The 20,032-nt window shown below is 33.6% G+C and overlaps 3 protein-coding genes across 4 annotated transcripts; 1 reads left to right on the plus strand and 2 right to left on the minus strand.

Moving 5' to 3' along the window:
• The first annotated feature begins 757 nt into the window (after nucleotides 1-757).
• Nucleotides 758-9,136, plus strand: LOC141829887 (putative monogalactosyldiacylglycerol synthase 3, chloroplastic). Its single transcript, XM_074717367.1, has 7 exons — nucleotides 758-879; nucleotides 1,013-1,174; nucleotides 1,245-1,386; nucleotides 1,465-1,515; nucleotides 1,575-1,619; nucleotides 8,843-8,988; nucleotides 9,067-9,136. Exons 1-7 carry the CDS (start codon nucleotides 758-760, stop codon nucleotides 9,134-9,136), a joined length of 738 nt encoding a protein of 245 aa, XP_074573468.1.
• A 1,138-nt stretch (nucleotides 9,137-10,274) lies between these two features.
• On the minus strand, nucleotides 10,275-11,469 carry LOC141830216 (uncharacterized). Its single transcript, XM_074717701.1, has 3 exons — nucleotides 11,238-11,469; nucleotides 10,782-11,161; nucleotides 10,275-10,711 (listed from the first exon to the last, which is right to left on the minus strand). The coding sequence occupies exons 1-3, from the start codon at nucleotides 11,397-11,399 to the stop codon at nucleotides 10,303-10,305; spliced, it is 951 nt and encodes a 316-aa protein (XP_074573802.1). The 5' UTR covers nucleotides 11,400-11,469; the 3' UTR covers nucleotides 10,275-10,302.
• Nucleotides 11,470-11,682: 213 nt separating this feature from the next.
• Nucleotides 11,683-18,123, minus strand: LOC141829698 (uncharacterized). Of its 2 annotated transcripts, XM_074717222.1 has the most exons (15): nucleotides 17,962-18,123; nucleotides 17,654-17,839; nucleotides 16,913-17,026; nucleotides 16,728-16,815; nucleotides 15,179-15,324; nucleotides 14,990-15,091; nucleotides 14,028-14,099; nucleotides 13,860-13,959; nucleotides 13,296-13,378; nucleotides 12,800-12,877; nucleotides 12,624-12,722; nucleotides 12,477-12,527; nucleotides 12,328-12,384; nucleotides 12,213-12,254; nucleotides 11,683-11,792 (listed from the first exon to the last, which is right to left on the minus strand). In XM_074717222.1, the coding sequence occupies exons 1-15, from the start codon at nucleotides 18,097-18,099 to the stop codon at nucleotides 11,712-11,714; spliced, it is 1,437 nt and encodes a 478-aa protein (XP_074573323.1). In that variant the 5' UTR covers nucleotides 18,100-18,123; the 3' UTR covers nucleotides 11,683-11,711. The 2 variants fall into 2 exon arrangements, with proteins under 2 accessions (XP_074573323.1, XP_074573324.1); XM_074717223.1 differs by lacking the exon at nucleotides 14,990-15,091.
• Nucleotides 18,124-20,032: the final 1,909 nt, after the last annotated feature.

Here is a 20,032-nt window from a genome sequence, read left to right on the forward strand (position 1 = left end):
TCAGAATTTAAATTTTATTTGAGAATTCTTTTGCAGAAGAGATTGATCGATGTTGTGCAAGGAGGAACTTTTTGAAAGAAACTTAAAGGTGGCTAGATACTCAAATGGAAACATGTTCACACAATTAAACGTACAAGGAACATAAATATTAATTAGTGGTAAATAAAATCACAAATGATAAATATTGATGCTTTGAGACACTAAAGGCATTTGAACATACGAATAAAATCATAAATCACAAATGAAAGTATCAGAAGATTCTCTTCTGATTCATGATCCAGAAGCATATGAATATGCATATCTTTGTCTGACTTTGAAGAGATATTGATGCTTTAAGACACTAAAGGCATTTGAACATGATAATAATTGAAAGAATGCTGATATCCTGTTGTCTTTCTCTTTATTTTATATTCCATGTGTGTGTTGGTGTGGTTGAGTAATAAATATCCTTGTATACCTATTTTCTATTTGAAACACACATTTACTGCATTAAACAACTCTGCTTCAAAAGGTTATTTGTCTTTCTCTGTCCTGATGTTCAGGAATGCTTACATAATTAGCCTTTTGCATATTGATTATTTGACGCATTTAGTTATCCTCACTCTCCAGAGGTGATCATTATTGTTTCCTCTGGTTTTATTTCATAGTATCAATGCAATAGGAGCTAGAATTGTAACAACTTGTTGTTGCTTATCTCAATGTGCAGGTTTTTGTGAAGGATTTGATCATGGAACATGCAGGTTGGCCTTTGAATAACATGGAGAGTTCCTACAAATTCATGGTGAAGCATGTGCAGCTATGGAGGATGGCCTTTCACGGAACCTCCCCTCGTTGGATCCATAACTTGTATCTAGCTGCCATCGCATCATTCTACACCAAGTATGGAGCTCTTCTTTATCCTTCTCAACAGCAATTCTACTGCTGACATAGCAATTCCAAATCAGTGAACAATTTCCGTAGAGAAATTCTTTTTGCAGCAGTCATTATTGATTTTGGTGCTTGATGACTGAAGGAAAGTGGAAGCCGGTCTGAAGAAGTACAAGCCAGATATCATAATCAGTGTCCATCCCCTCATGCAGCACATTCCTTTGTTGGTGCTGAAATGGAAAAACCTTCAAAACAAAGTTGTTTTTGTTACCGTCATCACCGATCTCAACACCTGCCACCCTACATGGTGTGTGAAACTAATTTTGTATACTTTTATGAAGTTAAATTTGACTGAAGAACCTTATCGGTTCGATCAGGTTCCACTCTGATGTCAATAGATGTTACTGCCCCTCTGAGGAAGTAGCAAAGAGAGCAGCGTTGGATGGCCTACAGCCTTCTCAGATCCATGTGTCTGGTTTGCCCATCAGACCTTCCTTTTGTCGTGCTGTTCTTGTCAAGGTTTGTCACGAGAGCTTAGCATATCTGCTTAATTAATCTTCTGCATTAGAAATTCAAGTTCCTTTTGTTTCCTGATAGGATGAATTGAGAAAAGAACTTGAGATGGACTCTAGTTTATATCTTAGCATGGTATCCCTGTACTTTATGAGCTGCAACTTTAAATCTTTCTTTTTTATACTTTTTGTCAGATGGCCTTTGAGCTATATGGCATGTTAGCTGGGAATGCAAGCCCTGTACAGAAGGCTACGGAGAGCATCCAAGAATTTAAAGCTTGCTGGTCCAAGCCTGTTCGAAGTAAGTGAATGGAGTGGCTCATGATTCATTGCTATGCTAGATGGAGATTTTGTATCTGTAGAAGAAGTACAACAGTCAAAAGGTTATTTGTAAACCCTGACGATTCTATTAGTTTCTTCTGAGGATGAAAACGCTGAGGGAATATGTAATATGTTGCAAAAAGAATATTTGTGTTATTTGTAAATATTGAGGTGATTAAATATATCGGTGCTTTTCTATTTGTAATTTGTTTGGTGAATTTATAATATTATGATAATTTTGTAATCTTGCTCGATCATAATTTACAAACAACATTAAAAAAATAAGTGTTATTACAATAGTTTTAAATTCAATGACATCGGTTTGGAAGCGTTGTCGTTAAGTGATATTACATCGGTCGAAAATCGTTGTTAAAATTGATGTTAAACAGATATTACATCGATTTTATACCGTTGCAGAACTAATGTCGTTGAGTGATATTACATCGGTCGAAAATCGTTGTTAAATTTGATGTTAAACAGATATTACATCGATTTTACACCGTTGCGAAATCGATGTCATTAAGTCATATTACATCGGTCGAAAATCGTTGTTAAATTTGATGTTAAACAGATATTACAACGGTTTTTCACCGTTGTAAAATCGATGTCGTTGAGTGATATTACATCGGTCAAAAACCGTTGCTAAAATTGATGTTAAACAGATATTACATCGGTTTTATACCGTTGCATAACCGATGTCTTTGAGTGATACTACATCGGTACTACATCGCTTACAAATCGATGTCATTGAGTGATATTACATCGGTTAAAAACCGATGTCTAAAATGTCAGACCTTTTACATCGCCTTCATAGACATCGGTCGATTTTCTCATAGACATCGGTTTTCCACCGATGTCTATGACTGTTTTTCTTGTAGTGAATCATGATATCCACCCATCGTGATTCAAACCATATGTTTAAGTGACCTTTCCATCTTGCTTTGATATTCACCATCATGATTTAAAGAACTACATATCTCTCGTCATGCATTAGAACCATACGACTAATTGGATTACAAAAACATTCATTTGGTTAAAAAAAAAAGCAAACAAGATTTTCTTACTAAGCAAATCATGCTAAGCTTTCTAATATTGTGCTATATATATATATATATATATAAATGTTATCTTATATATTCATCCATGAGCATTTAGTCTTATTTTTTTTAAGATTTAAGATTTAATATTTAAGTCAAAGAAAAGAAAGTAAAAATTTTATATATATATATATATATATATATATATATATATATATATATATATATATATATATATATATATATATATATATATATATATAGTAAAGAAATTCTATAATTATAGAGTAAAGAAATTAATGTATATTTAAGACAGAAAAAATCTTCTCTTTTAAAACATATCAAAATAACACCCCACTTATTATTTAATTTCTTAAATACTCTTTTAAACTCCACTTTGAAGTTATTTTGTATAAAATAATGCTACCTTCGTATCTGTTACAACTGAACTGCTACACAGTTGTAACAGTTATAATTTCGTAGATAGCAATGTATAATTTAGGGTTTAGGGTTTAGCAGTCGATTGCTACACTTCGATTTCTACCATTTCTTTGATATGTCAGTTTAACAGTTCAGTAATCAATTGCTATGCCTACCAATCGATTGATAATAGCAATCGATTACAACACTTATTGTATACTGTTATAGTGCCAACAATCAATTGTTGCATTCCAACAAATCCCCTTTTCTTCCTCAAACCTTGAATTCCATGTTTAGGGTTTAACAATCAATTGCTACTTCCTAACAATCGGTTGCTACCCCTATTTCAACATTTTCAAGGATGAAATATCATTTTGCCTAGTATTCGATTGATATCAATCAACCAAGACTTCCTTTACTTAATATCTTGTCACCCTTGACCTGTCGATACTTTTTGTTGCCCAATATCGAGTCAATATTGACCTATTGGGACTTTGCCATTATCAAACATCCAATCTTCTTTGTCCTGTTTGGATTTCTCGTTTCATGCCTAACACTCACTCAATTATGACCTGTTAGGACTTCTCCCATTTTCAAGTATTTGATCAATCGTGATCCACTTAAATTTTCGATCACCAAATGTTTGGTCAACTATAAGTCACTTCGACTTCTTGCCTTATGCTTCTGACTACCAAGTATCTGATCAATCATGACCTACTGAAACTTTCGATAATTAAATGTCTAGTCAATCATGACCTACTTAGACTTATCCTCTTGTGCCAATTTCCTATTGGACTTTTCCACCGTCAAGTATCCAGTCAACCTTGACCTACTTAATATCTCACTCAACCACACACCATTTGCTCACGCACGCTCACTAAATTGCTCGACTGTGATGTATCCGATCAACTTTGATCTACTTGACATTTTACTTGACCAACTAACATATTGATCAAATATTGAAACCAACTCGAGTTAACTTAAGCTTGGTCAACTTGATCAACTTTGACTAGAGGTCAATTGCAGTAACAAACTGCACACAATTACAATATTAACATCAATCATAATAATATTTACTAACAACTTCCAAATCATCAATTTCAAGATACAAATATTTATAAAGAATATTTATGAACATAAATCTCACGACATGAAAAACAATCCAACAACATAATTTTAAGAACAACTAAAATACTCAAACAATTATATATAACTTACTAATCAATAGGTCTAGTCTCATCAACCAGGCGTAGAAAAGTCAGGAAAAGCAAGAGGAGCTAATGGTTGAAAGAACATCATATGAGACATAAAATCTTACATCGACTATTTTTATAATGTCGTGACATGAGCTTTTAATTCTTCATTCTCCGCCTTTAACTCTTGCACTTCACTAGATGAACAACTCGGATGACCCTCTGAGCCTAGGAGTATATAACACACGATCAAATACAACCTTTGCCTGAGAGTCAAGGTCATAGAGGGATTTCTTTTATTCCACTAACAACCTCATAATACATGTTATTTGTAACATCAGGTGATGAAATCTGTGACTCTCCTTCCTCTATAGCAGGTTAAGACGTCTGTGCAACTCTAGCAGTCATATCATCATATGTAAAATAAAATATTACTAATATCTAATATATAAATAATAAAGCTAATTATTGTTAAATTTAAGAGATAATAAAGTTTAGATACTTACGTCAATAACCTATGATCAAGCATCAACAAAAGTGTCATCCTTTTGTTGATGCGTACTGCAAAATAACTCTAAGCAATCAGTTGGTCATTGTAAAGTTTCTTCCTGCATAAATAAATTTATTTAAAATTAAAATAAGTTCATTAATAATAATAAAGAAGTACTTATATAAATTTATTGTAGAGTCACCAATTGTATTACATGCTCTACAATAGAGTGTGCTCTAGCTGTGTGTTTTGTAACTCCCGTACATGGGCCAAAGACCTCACTATTTCTATTTTTTTGAGCTGTCTTTGATTTTTTTGATATTTATCTTCACTCTAAATTTTCTGCCAAACATCCCAAACCTCAACTGGTACATGTTATGATTTTGTCTTTCTTTCTCCACTTATGTAATAATTTCTTGTATTATTTTTGACAATATAAGTTCCATATTGCCTTAAACTCAACCTCATGTCATGTCCCGACTCCCAAGTATATTTTTTCACAACAATATCAAAATTAATATAATTTTTTATTATACAGTATCAATAATATTAAAATCCTTACTAAGAAATAGAAATATTTAATTTCTTGATCTACATGACTCCATGTATATTCAGAAACACATTGATGTTCGTTAAATTTTGATGTGATGTATGCAGATACACTATGATGGGGAGTAAAGCTATATGAAAAAATCTTTAATATTTTAAAATAATAAAAAAAGACTATGTGAATATGAATTCGTAATAATACTATTTAAAAATATAATGAAAATACTTACTCATCACTAATAATTTTTAGTATAATCTGGCCATTTTGTTCCTATGTAAGATCTGTCATGATGATATATATGTGTAAAATAACATTATAATACATACAAGTTTCAAATATTATTCAAATATACAAGTTCATCAGTATAAGTTATGTCCTATATGATCGAACTAGTGAGATATACATGTAAGTTAAATTTAGTTTAACATCATATTTTGAGTCCTAACTATTGCTCACACACATAATATTGAATATGCTACGACAAATAAGAAAAACATAATGAAAAGAAATACATAGGTCATCCAGCACAAATTTAATTTAAAAATTATTATACCATAGTTTTTAATCCTATAATTTAATTGGTATCACAATAGTCATTAATATTAATAATTTTTAAGTTATCATTGCCATACTCCATTAGTAGTTATGCTCCTCACTATTGGACATCTTTCTATCATTTAATTCCTTGTAAGTAACATTTACATCTACAAGTAATTCAGATGTCGTTTGAATTTATGAATCAACTGAATGGCTCTTCACTTTCTCATTCTGAAATGCATCTTGGTTTTGGGCAGTGATGGAGCTCGGCATTTCTTTGGTTGACTGAGACTTCATTTGATAAATTGATAACCATTTACTAGATCCTCTTCTCTTTGTTAGGTATTTAGTATAGAAAACTTGACAAGCTTGTACTACGAAAATGAAAGGTTCATGTTTGTTAAATTTTTTGTTTGCATTAACTTGAACTAAATTATAGTTCGAATGTACTATCATACATGTTCTTGAAGTTAGATTATACCATGAAAATTTGAATAACACTAACCTTTTTATGAGTAAAGTAAAATATTCCACCTCAATGATTTCGTGAAGTCTACCATAGTAATCAAATTCAGTAATATTATTATTGTTGGGGCTGAGAATACTACATCGAACCTAAGTTTTGATGTATGACTAAGTTTAAAGTTAGTCTTGTATTGATCTAATGGATTGTGTTAAGTGTGCATGTGGAGATTACTTGACAAGTAGAAAAGTCCTGGTTGAGAACCAAACAATTGCTAAGTCTTAGTGAGACTAGGCAACTAAAGTCCTGGTTGAGAATTAAGCGATGGAAGTCCTAGTGAAGCTAGACAGTGTAAGACCTAGTTGGGAACCAGACAAGGAAATCATAGTTGGGAACTACATTAATTAAGTCCAAAGGAAGTTAGCTAGTAATTGTGGTCTTAGCAGCAAGTCAACTAGGAGTTGAGTCTGGCAACTAAACCTAGATGGGTCAATTGGAAGCTAAACATTTAGATAAGGTATGTACGAGTAATGTTAATTTTTCAAACATACTCATTACATGTTACAATTGCAGGGAAGTATTTTTTGATGGTTCTAGGCGACCGGAAGGGAATTCAGGCGACTAACTAGATATAAACTTCTACTAACGAAGTCAAGAGATTCCAAGCGACCAGAGTGAGGAGTGGGGCAACTGGAGTGAGGAGTGGGGCGACCATAGCATCCGAGTGATAGAGGATGGCTTCCAACGGCCAGTAGTAATGAAATTCAATGATTTGGATGAGTTGGTCAAGATTAGATTTGACCAAGCTCTAGGCGACTGAAAGGAGTCCAGTCGATCGGAGACCATAGACGATGTTATCTATCGGATAGAAGTTGGAGTTAAGTCAGCATCTTCCAAGCAATCGGAGAGGTGCTAGTCGATCAAAAAATTTACCATGTCAGCATTGACTGAGTTCTATATAAGGAAGCTCGAGGCAGATGTTTTAAAATCAATCAATTAATCCAATCTTAACTACTCTTTGAGTGTTTGTTGTGCTCTTCATTCTACTATGACGATGTGCTGCAACCTTGCGTTTTCACTTCAAATGACAATCCTTGTGTGTAATTTTGTTAATTACTTGTTATCATATTCTTGTGTATAATATTTAGATTCTTTTTTAAGATCTCTTTACCTCCAAAGACTTTCTGGAAAGAAGATTCTACATAATAATTACTTTTTAAAATTTGCACATGTTGATATTTGCTTACACTTGTCTTAATCTCTTGCATAGTTGTTGTGTCATAATACTAGTCTCAATGTCGCTGGTAGTCAAATATTTTGCTAGTAGGTGGAATCCGCCATCTTAGCGGTCCCACACGATCAGTCTCATGATCATTTATAAGGAGGTAAATCGAGAAATTGCAGTTGATCACGATGCAGGAGGATATTGCCTGGCTTCGCCTTGATCCTGCTGCTAAACTCAGTTGATATATTGCATGATAAGTTAATTGCTAAACATCACATTACAAGTTAAAATTGAATTTTGATGAGTAGTTAGCTAAGTTAGTTTTTATTTATTCTGTCGTACATTCTTTGCTTGTTTGGTTAAAATTTAATTTATGTCAATCTATCACTTAGTTACAAATTCTTAAATGATATTCACCCCTTTAGCGTTGAATTTGATCCTACAAATTGGTATTAGAATGAGTTGTGTTGATAGTACGTTAGGTAATCTTGATTAGGTATCTAGGATGGATAAGACGTATCCTACCTAGTGCATCTGGTTAAGGGGAGCTAGCTGAAGTTAGCTCACCCCATTCTAAACTAGTTAGACCAGGAGGTTATATTAAATTTAGTTAAGTATTAGATTATTAAGTTAGCTTTATCTTAGGAAATGATTGTTGATCTGATTAAGAAACCTCTGTACTTAGCCATGACCTCGAAACTAATTTAGGAAACTTTTACTTAATTAACCCAAAGCAAAATCTAAATCTAACCTAGGGTCAAATTTTGTACTTTGAGTCAGATTAAACAAATAAATTTACAATTAACTTAATCTGAGTCTAGCCCGAAGTCAAAATCCAAATCCTAATTACAACCAGACCAAATTCAAACTAAACCATAACCCTGACCTAGCTCTAATTTAACAATTTGATTACTATTTTTTTTGTGCTACTAATCCAAGATTTACAAAAGTCTTAGAAAAGTATCTATGCATGAAGGATTCAGCATAATTTATCCTCCTCTCTTCGATGACAATAATTTTACCTATTGGAAAGGAAAGGGGGAGTATTATATCATGAATGAGATAAAAATATTGATTGATAGTTAAAGTAGGCTTTGAGCTACCTAAAAATCCAACTAGCGAGCTAGTCGACTTCAGTCACTGGACAAGTGACATTAAGAAGAAAGCTCAATCAAATGCAAGGGCCACAACCACATTGCAATACAATCTAACTCAGGAACAACTCAGGTTGGATCATTTAGCAATGCTAAAGAACTCAAGGAGAAGCTCATCGAGCTTCACGAAGGTTCAACTAATTCTCGAATTGATAAGAAGGATCTACTATTTAGCCAACTTCAGACCATCAAGATGAAGGAATGTAAGTCGGTAAATCGGTAAGTCAGATAGTTCAAGGAAATCTTGAATAGAATCGATGCTATGGGTGAATAAGTCGATAATCGCAACTTGATCAGGTACGCCCTTAAAGCTTTTTCCCAGGATTACCTTGTGGGCATCCATGGTCAATGCTTACAAAGTGTTTAAGAATCTTTCAACAATTAAGTTAGATGAATTCTTATGTGATTTTGAACTCCACAAATAGACTAATCTTGATCTGAAAGAGAAGAGTATAACTTTGATTGTAGAAAAAACCAAGTCAAGATCCAAACCTAAGGAAAAAATCGAATCGGAATCCGAACCATCAATTGACGAAGGTGACCTATCTTCGAAAGTTGCTCATTTAGGCAAACGGATGATCTGATGGAAGAAATTTTCCTAGAGGTTTGTTAAGAAAGAGATTTCAAAAAAAGGAGCTTACAAATGTTGATGCTTCGAATACAACAAACAGGGGCATCACAAATCGGAATATCCACTTCTAAAAGAAACAAAAAACCCGACAAGAATAATAAGAAGAAGAAAGTTCTAAAAGGCAATATGGGACAAGTCTTCTTCAAAATTTAAGAATAGCATTGGTGACCAATGGCGGAGCCAAGAATGTTGTAGCCTCCGGGCTAACAAGCTACCTTCCTTTATTACCTATTAGCATTGTGTTGGTGACAACCAAAGAATCATCTAACCTCCTGATTCAAATCAAATTATCCACTTCTAAAAGAAAAAAACACCGACAAGAATAAGAAGAAGAAATTTCTAGAGGCGATATGGGACGAGTCTTCTTCAAAATCTGAATCAAACTAAGAACAAATCAACCTATTAGCATTGGTGGCAACCAAAGAAACATCTAACCTCAAGTCCGAGTCAACTACAACTTAGCCTCCAATTTAAATCAAATCAATAACTCAAATGAGTCCACTAATGAAATAACATCCTATCAGAAAAAAAACTCTATGCTACAATTTCATATTTAATTAAAACTTTAATTATTTTGCACATCTATTCTAATTACTCCACTTAACAATTTGACATAATATTTGCTTTCCTTAACCTCTAATTTTGCAAACATAGACACCTTTATAATACTATAATTGATTTCAATTTTACATAAAATTGCTCGAGATCTCGATCTAATAATTTCTAATTTATTTTATTTTTATTTCATTGTATTCATGTTAATTTCATATGATGTTTTATTCGTATAATTTTGTTATATATAATAAAAAAGGATATAAATAAATAAACTTGAGGATTTTCATGATTATTCTATTATATAGAATAACACCCCGGAGCGTAACAGGAAACAAACTACGCAACCATCAGTTCGATGATTTCTTAAGCGATCGCAGGATGCTCCACATGACAGTCGATACAAAGAAGAGGAACAAACCAGTTAAGATCGCGTATTTCAATCCGAGATTCACCAGCAGATTGACCAGCAATCCGGCGAGGACAACCCCGACGAGGTTGGCAGAGAAAGCGGAGGAGAAAGGCATGTCGAGGATGGAGGCGATCGCAGCCCCAGTCCAAGCGCCTGTGCCGGGAAATGGCACGGCGACGAACAACATCAAGCCCAGCCATCTGAACTCCTCCACCGACACCGCCTTCGCTTTCGCTCTCTCGAACAGGAGATTCACGAACCGGGTCGCTACGCCGCTCTTCCGGGAGAGGAAGAAAGATGCCAGCTTTTTCAAGTAGAGGATGATGAACGGCACGGGGACCATGTTCCTGATGCAAGAACATCGAAGCAATTATGCAGATCAGATTGTGAGTTGGGACGGCGAGGAAAGAGACGAACCCTAGGATGGCAAGGAGTGTGAGAGCGAGCGGATGAAGCTGCATCCAGTAGCCCACGGGAATGGCGCCGCGGAGCTCCAGAACGGGAAGGGTGGCGAGGGCGAAGACGACGAGCTCATCGGCTAACCCTAGTCGTCGCAGTGTCGTCGCCACCTTCAGCCCTAAGCCGGACGCTCGGATGGAGTCATCGGCGGCGAGGCAAGCGCCGCATCCCACATAGCAAGCAAAGGCGACGGCTTTCCAGACCAAGGCGCCAAGGAAAAGTCTTCTAGTGCCGGATGACTTCCATTCTGCCGCTGTAGATTCACCAGCCACACAGTCGCTCGAAGAAGACGAGGAAACGCCATGGGAGAGAGGATCAAAGAACCCTACTGCATAAACCTATCACGAGATGGAAAACCATTAATAGAAACAAATCAAAGCAGGATGACAAAAGCAAAAAAAAAAAAAAAGCAACCTTTGGACCAAAAGGTGGGATTTTTGAAGAGGTGGTGGCGCAAGGGAAGAAGGTCGCCGGCCTCCTTGAGGTGGGAGGGAAAGAACAGAGCTGGGCTCTTCTTCTTCTGGTTGCAGAGAAGTTGACTGGAGCTGCTGCAAATGCAACGGCAGTAGAAGCCATGGATGGAGCTTGGAAGCTTGGGAGAAGGGGAAGAAAATGGAAGAGGTTTGAGGGATCACTTTTAATAGAGATTGATTGAGGATCCAATGGGTTGATCAATTGGGAATTGAAAATTCGACAGGAACAAGAAGAAGATTGTGATTGAATAAAAATTTGTGCTTGTTGACAAATTTTCATCTAGGAGGGAGGAAAGATCAAAGTTCATTGTGGGAAAAGAAATTGAAGATAATAGTTTCAGATAATTCTTTATCCATAAAATGATTGTTAAATATTATGTTTGCATTGATAATATAAAATATAAGAAAGATTTATTCAGAGGATCTCCTTGTTGCTGTTATTTGATGCACGCTCGCCAATTTTTGTCCCTGCAATATATCCACCACTCCAGGCATTCTGCAGAAATTAACAAGATAAAAATAAAACAATTTTAAAAAATGGATTTAGTTTATACCAATTAAACAAACAATATTTTTGCAGAAAATTTATGTGCAACAAAACTTTTGTATCAAAGGTTATCCAGAACAGAATAGAGCTCTAAATGAGTTTCAAAAACTTTTTGTAGTTCCTAATATCCAACATCAAATATATAAAAATCTTCCTACAAACCTTAAACTTCACTATTAATTAATTACAAACACTCACCCCACATGATTGATATTAAAGAAAAAAACAGATTTAAAATTTCATTAATGTTCTTAAACTAAAAACCTCGACCTCATCTCCACGATGGTTAGAGTTTTTTATTCAACATTTTTGATTTGACAAACCTCTCAAAAACCTTCAATAGAATACTTCCATGTACATAAACAATACCTGAAAGTTGAATCCACCAGTAATCCCATCTACATTTAGTATCTGCAAAAAAGTTGATTTCTAATCATGCTATCTGACGAATAAACTATAAAGTAATAGGAAAATAATAGGTTACCTCGCCTGCAAAAAATAAATTCGGTATTACTTTGCTTTCCATGGTGTTTAGTGATATCTGCATTGCAATATAAGAAAAGGAGAAAGTGATGAGTTAAAGATATAGAGAGTTTACTCTCCTTTTGATTGCTTTTGGAGAAGAGCACAAACCTCAGAGAGTGGGATGCCTCCGGCAGTGACAAATTCATCTTTGAATTGACCCTTCAGATGTGGGAGACAGGACAAACAAGGTAAATTTAATCAAATTTTAGACAGTTCAAGAAGCGATACTCAAACTGAAAACCCAAAGTCGCATACTTTTCCCACTATTTTAAACGGACAATGCTTTATTAGTAGAGCTAAGGAAATCAAATGGTTGTTTGAAATCGAAGCCCATAATATGTCTGCATCCAAACCCTGAAAAGAGACGACTAAGTTGGTTTAGAAGGCTGAGAGTCACAAAAGTTAAGTGAAACAAACAAAGTAAATGTAACCTCGCGTTCTAATAAATATCTCCAAAATCGTTTTACTAAATTGAACTGCGAAGGAAATGAATTGGACGCCTTAATTTTCTGTGACAAACAAGCATGGACATAAGCTCAGCAAGGAAAACATTGATAAGGTATTTATGAACTAAAGAACAAAATTAAACTTTCAATCCTAATCCAAACAGTTTAGAAGTAAAAGAAATATCATTGTAGATTCAAAATGTTGAAAGAAGTTTAGAAATTCCAAATGGTTAAGCTCAAAAACACTTATAATACAATTTTCTAATATTCTGTTCGTTCCAACCCATCATTGTAACTCTTCATCGTTAACTCTTTTTAGTTTCAGCAATCTTTCATAAACATTCGCACTCAAATTTGCAATTTGATAAACATGAAAAAGACATTTTTCCTAAAGACGAATAATAGTAAGAAAACAGTCAATTACTAGCCAAATAATAGCAGATTTAGAATAGAAATTAAGAGTTGAGGAATGAAACCAAACTGCAAGCTGGTCTTTATGTTGGAAAAGGATGTGCTTCGCATCTTCTAATTGGATGTCAGGTATGAAGTCTACCATAAGCATTCCTGTGCAGGATCGACAAAAATGAACATGTTTAATCAACAAAAAAGCAAACAAGGATTGAAATCCTTGAGATAATGTATACTACAGTTAGTTAGTGCATCCATTGTCTGATAATGTACAAAAAAACAAAGTGGTATAAGGTCTACAGAAGGCATTTGTGCATTGACACTGCAAAAAATTACAACATATGTGGATTACTTAGCAAATACACTAGAATTACTCAGTATATCCATTGTCTATGATACATTCACAAAATCTTAGTAGCTCTGCACATTCATCCATTCATTCTTTTGGTAGTTCCTATCATTTGTACTTTGTTGGTTTATTACAAATTGTCAATTAAGTCAATTTAAAAGCATAAATTATAAAAAGGTTCCATTTAAAACTGTCAACCATATACAAAGAAGACATTGAATTTTCTTGAAATTGTTGCCCAAGAATAAACTAAGAATTAGTCATTATAAGATGTAAGATAATTGTTACCCGAATATTCAGACAGAAATAGTTCGCGAGCTCCCCATGCAGATAAGCGGAGAATCACAGGCCCACTAAGGCCCCAATGAGTCACTAGCATAGGTCCAACCTGCATAAGCCATATATTATTTTGGAATATAGTAAAAAAATGATATGTAAAATAACCATACTACATGCCTGTGTATATTCCGGCAAATTCTTTTGGATATTTTTCAATTTCAACTTGGCTTTAACTTTAGGAAATGTGACCTAGTAATAGAATATAGAAAATTGTTAAGTCCTTGAAGGGCTAAGAAAAACAACCATCATGTTACACAATGCAAAATGTTTATAAACTTGAACACAGTGGTTTCATATTGTAAATGGATATTATTAAAGGATATTTGTAGAATTTTAAACATTGCATGACGAAATCATCATGCGACCATGGGACAGGATGGATAGGATGGAGGTTTATTTCTCAATGGAGGATATTTTTGTAGATGTTTCAAACAGTTCATGATGAAATCTGACATGAGACAAGAGATAGGATGGATAGGATGAAGGATTCCTATCTTCCATCTTCTTGTTAAACCAAAGAGAATGGAGGATTATCCGATTGCTTTTCTGATAGTCAACAAAAAAGGACCACTGAATTATATCAAGAACCTCATGGGTACACTATAAAGAAATAATACTCACTGATAGAAAAGATCATAAAATTTGCATAGTGGGCAATGAACTATTAGCTCAGAATCTTAATGTTACACAATGGAGAACTTCTGTGATGAGCAGACAGTACTAGTACTTGCAACATGGAAGATTTTGATACTTGAAATGCATGATATGATACTAAAGTACTTAAGATATGCTTTGAGAAAGACAATGGAAAGATGAGATGTCTATTAGGCTCATCATTTGAGTCCCTTTAAATTATGTGTATAGACGAATGATCAATATAGAAACTGTTATATATTTTGAAATTCAAGTTCGTTGTGTCGTAAATAGTTCGTATTATCAGACAAACTAAGATAATGATGAAATGATGGTATATTAAATTGAAAATAAATAGAACTACCTTTGCATGCAAAATAAATTCCCTAAAGATAACCTTTACAACAAGAAAAAAAATACCACTAAAAGGCTCCATGTATAAATACCCCTGACAAATTTGATAATTCTGTATCCTCAATTTTAAAGGTGAATAGGCTGGGAACTGGGTCGATTATAGAATGACCAAGCTGGATAGCAATTTTGTAGCCCTGTTAAAGAACTGCTAATGTATCACAATGGTCCAATTTTTACAAAAAAAAAAGTATGTATACAATTACAAATTACAAATTACACACCTGTCGACTGCTCCCAGTGGCCATTAATACATAATCAGCCTTAAAGTGTTCGACTAAATCCATAGTTCTTTTCTCCACCTTCAGAAGAAATTGCCCACTATCACTTAAAGACACCTCCGAAACTGTTTTTCCCATCTGCAGTACAACTTAAAAAAGAAAATTCTATTTCAAAGAATGCAGAAAAAAATCGTTAAGATGCATTCACAAAAAGTGAGAAACACAACAATTAACTAATGTATGTGCAAGTTTAATTAATAAATAAAGGTTTGGCAAATTTGACTTATAAGATTAGTGAAGGATTAAAGCAAATTATAATTTGTCAAAATTCATTGAACAATTTTATTTGTTTATATATGTAAATGATTCTGGCTTTGAACATAATTTTTAAAATATTACAAATATACAATTAATAATTAGATGAAAAAAGGATCATTCCCTGTTGTAGGGATAGAAAAGTCTCCAGCATGCAGGACCCTTCTCATACATGTTTCCCATTGTCTTAACCCCCCTAAACAAGATCTATTCATTTCCAAATGGGAAGGGCAAAGCAATGGGTAGCCAAAAAGATAGAGCAAGGCATGATACAAGGAGCCACAACATGAGAAGGATTAGGTTGTCTGAGAAGATGCGGAGAAGAGAATAATGAGAAAAATCTTAATCTAGTTTATTCAAAATAACAGAATAGAAAGAGAAGGAAATAAGAGGTAGGGAGAAAGGACAAAATATAAATGATAAATAGTCTAGCCAGTAAGATACTTATCCATCTGCTTTGTACTTTTAAATGCTAAAATGAACTACTACTCACACAAGAGATTACCTATCAACCTTCGCTACAACAAAATTTAGATGATGGCATTCAAAAATTCCACTAAAGATCCTTTTTAGAAAGAAAAAAAAACTTTGCATTATGTATCACATGTTACCATAGCCTATTTTAGATTTGCAAATAGTGATTAGAATAAATTGGCAGCATTTAAAATTGTTGCTAATATTAGCGCTGCAGAAACCTAATTTGTTGTATTGCTAGCCATGGGTCCCTGAGTTACTGTTGGAACTCTCAGAAGCTAGCTTGACTAGCATTAGACAACAACCAAAGAAGCATATATATCCCAATCTATGACAAGGTTAGGTTATTAACCTCGATATTTATCAACTCACGAAGCATGATGAGTAATATCTTTCCATTTTTTATGTAACAACAAAGATGCTCATACTAAGATACTGAATAAATCAGCATGACACCAATGTTTTTGTTTTCCCTGATTTACATTTTGCAAACTCAATAGTTAATATCAACTCAAAAATACATAGCTATGCACATCCTTCAACATTTAATTTAATATTTTGAATCTCAGATGACTATGGTTTCCTTCAACTACTTGAAGATCTCATCAATTTGCTGCATATGTAAAAGCAAGGAATGACTAAAATGATCCAAGTTAGTTGAGTATGGAAACATATTACCAAGCAAAAAGTAACTGTATAAGTGCATGCGATCATTTTAGAAAAGATGTCAGATGCCACATCTTCATTGGAAAGAAAAGAATACCTCCACGCATCTTTGCTTCATTGAGAAGGCAATCTACAATAGATGATGAGTTGTTGCTAATGGGGAAAACTCTTCCATCATCTTCTGTCTGAACTTTATTGTAATAAAAAGAATAGAACTGTCTTAACAATGACAATCATACACCAAATATGGAGGAGAATAGAGTAGATATTTCTAAATAAAACCTTAAGCTTAACCCCATGATCAGAAAACCAGCATATTGTGTCCTTTGGTCCGTGAATGTTGAAAAAAGAGCCTCTCAGTTCTCTATTTCCTCGAGGATAATTATCCACCAGTCTCTGTAATTGAAGCAAGCAAGCATGCTCAGAAGAGTAACAGCATGGCCCTGCATGATAAAAAACTAAGTTGCATGCTAATTCACCTATAGATAAAGGGAGGGAAAACAATCAATATATTCTTGTGATGTATGAAATTTTGTCTCTGCGATTAATATGGGGCAATATAGAATTCAATAGAAGTGATTGGAAGCTCGATATCAGTAAAGCAATGCTTGATATGAGTTATACATAGCTTGCTATGGGGATATTAGATATAATTAAAAAAATTCAGAGAAACAGTATTATAATCATAATATCATGCCTAACATACATACTCCAAGCGCCAAAAGGATAGACAAAGTGCTCCCTTTTGCCAACATACCCACCACCAGAAAAGCACACAGATTGCACCATTTTTGCCCTGTTACTACATCCATATTTGAAGATTTGCTACTGGAATATAGCATAAATTATATAGTGAGAGTAAATTAAGACAATGCCGATGGATTAACAACCAAATACACAAGGCATGAATGCAGCATTTCAAGAACTTGAAATGGTAACCATGATGGGAAAAGCAATAGCCCTTCTTCATTTTATTGTTCCAAAACTGTGATTTTGAGACATGTGAAAAAGCTTTTCCCTCACCGCTGCATCAAAGAAATGTCCATTTGTCACATTGCATCGACCTCCCCCGGAAATTTTAACCTTTGCTAATGGTTTCCCTTTCTCAATAACCAACACCCTCAGGTGCGGAGCTAGAGACTTCGCTCTAATTGAAGCATAGACTCCAGCAGCACCACCACCCACCACAACCAACGATTGCTCTTCTGCCTATAGAAGCAGATGCAACTATCAGTCCACCGATTTAAAAAAGAAGGCATGAGCAATTAGTACAAGCACGACCAAACGAACAACAAAGAGGTTAACAAAAAAGGTGAAGGCTAGGGTTTTACGTGTTGGGAGAACGCTATGACTGGCGAAGAACAGCAACGTCTCCTGTGACAGGGGAGCAAGGCGTGACTCTTCGTACGGAACGAGGCGACTCTGACGGAATTCCAAAAGTGCGAGAGGTTCGCCGGACTCGATATCATCCTTGTGGCATTTCCTCGCACAATCTCCGAGCATCCGCCAGTTCCAACGACGCAGAAGAGAATGAGTAGTATCGCAGTTTGGTCCGGTCCGCCTGAAGCCCATGGGCTACGCTTCAAGGCCCATTTCCAGTAAGGCCTTGCAATTCGGTCTAGTAGGCCGGTCCACGGGACGCGGTTCACTGGAAAAGATTTGCGGGTGTGTAAGTGTGTTCGGTTCATTAGAAATGATTGTTAAATATTTTATTTATCTTATAAATTTTTAAATAAGAGAGATCATGAATAAATTTAATATTCAATTTGATAAAATTTATTTATTTTCATTTAATTATAAAAAATATATAAAATAAACACTCATGAATTCGATTCATTAATATTCATGTTCATCAATAATATTTCTAAATAATTTATGAATAAATTTATCTATTAATTTATATAAAATTTAATTATCAAAAATAATATATGTTCACATGAATAATATTATAGATATTTGTGTTCTATCTAAATCTAATATTTATAATATATTAAAATAAATAACAATATAATTTATAAATAAATAACAATTTAATGTAAATTATAAGAATAACTACATTGATAATTAAGCGAGATTAAAAACTTAAATAATGTTTATAAATAAGTTTGAGTTCAACTAGAATTCGATAAAAATTTTAATAAATAAGTTTTAAAAAACTCAATAAGTAAATAAATAAGTTTGGATATAATTAAACTTAATTTGACTCAAACTTCACTCGTTTACACTCCTAACTATATTACTTGAATAAATGATCGAAAACATCACCATTTGCATGATATTAGAAAGATATTTTTGTGATAAGTAGCACAAATTTATAAAAAGTTGGAAATTATTATATTACATCATGCTCCTTCAATTAAAGATATGAAATTCTTGTAGCTGTCCGTACAACTTTATAATATCAATACATTTAGCCCATACAACTCACTCAGGCGTTCAACCAAAGTTAAAGTTAGAAGTTAAGTTTCTCTTTTGGAATATTAAACAATTCTAAAGAATAAAAGGAAAAAATAAGAAGACGCCTTTGTTTTTTTTTTTTAATGATGAAAGGATGTCTCATTCTAATTTTTTTATTAAAAGGACACTCTATCTCATTATTTAATAGTATATAATTACTTAATTGTACTTTAGTACTGTTTAATATTATTATTTTTATCTAATTTCTGAATCGATCGAATATATCGTAGCAACTATGAAATTATAACTATTACAATGTGAACAAGAATGATAGAAATTTACATTGTAGCAGTTACGATTTCATAGCTGATATAATGTGTATTAAAAAGTTATGTTATAGTAGTTACGAAACTGTAACTACTATAACTTAAGCAAGAATAATAAAAATTCATATTGTAGTAGTTATAAAACGTATTACAACATGAACAAGAATTCACATTGTAACAATTGCAAACCATGCTGCTATAACTATTCACATTGTAGCAGTTATTGTTTCGTAACTGTTACAACATGCTCCATCGATTTAAAATTTAGATAGGAGATAAATACTAAATAGTATGTAACAGTGTTAGAGGATATTTGGATAATTATATACAATTGAATATTAAAATAAAGTGAAAAAATTAAAGTGGGACACTTCTTTGATGATTTAAAAAATTAAAGTGAAACGTCCTTTCTTTTAATACATTTACAATTAGAAAAGGATGACTTTCCTAGTAACTATATATAATATAAAAAGGTCCTAATATTTATAAGAATTACAAAAGGATCCTATGAAATTTAAAATGATATAACATTCTACACCCTTTAAAAGAAATTTAATTCTTTAAATTTAATTAATTATTTAAAAGGAAAAAGTAAGTTATTCTGTCACATCTTCCTCATACTCCCCCATAAGCTCTTGATCAAAGTGATATTGTTAAAACAACTTCACCATATGTGTCC

Source organism: Curcuma longa, chromosome 5 (genome assembly GCF_044706935.1).
Source record: "Curcuma longa cultivar G26 ecotype Majalengka, Jawa Barat chromosome 5, ITB_CL_G26_1.1, whole genome shotgun sequence".
In the NCBI taxonomy this organism is placed as follows: Eukaryota; Viridiplantae; Streptophyta; class Magnoliopsida; order Zingiberales; family Zingiberaceae; genus Curcuma; species Curcuma longa.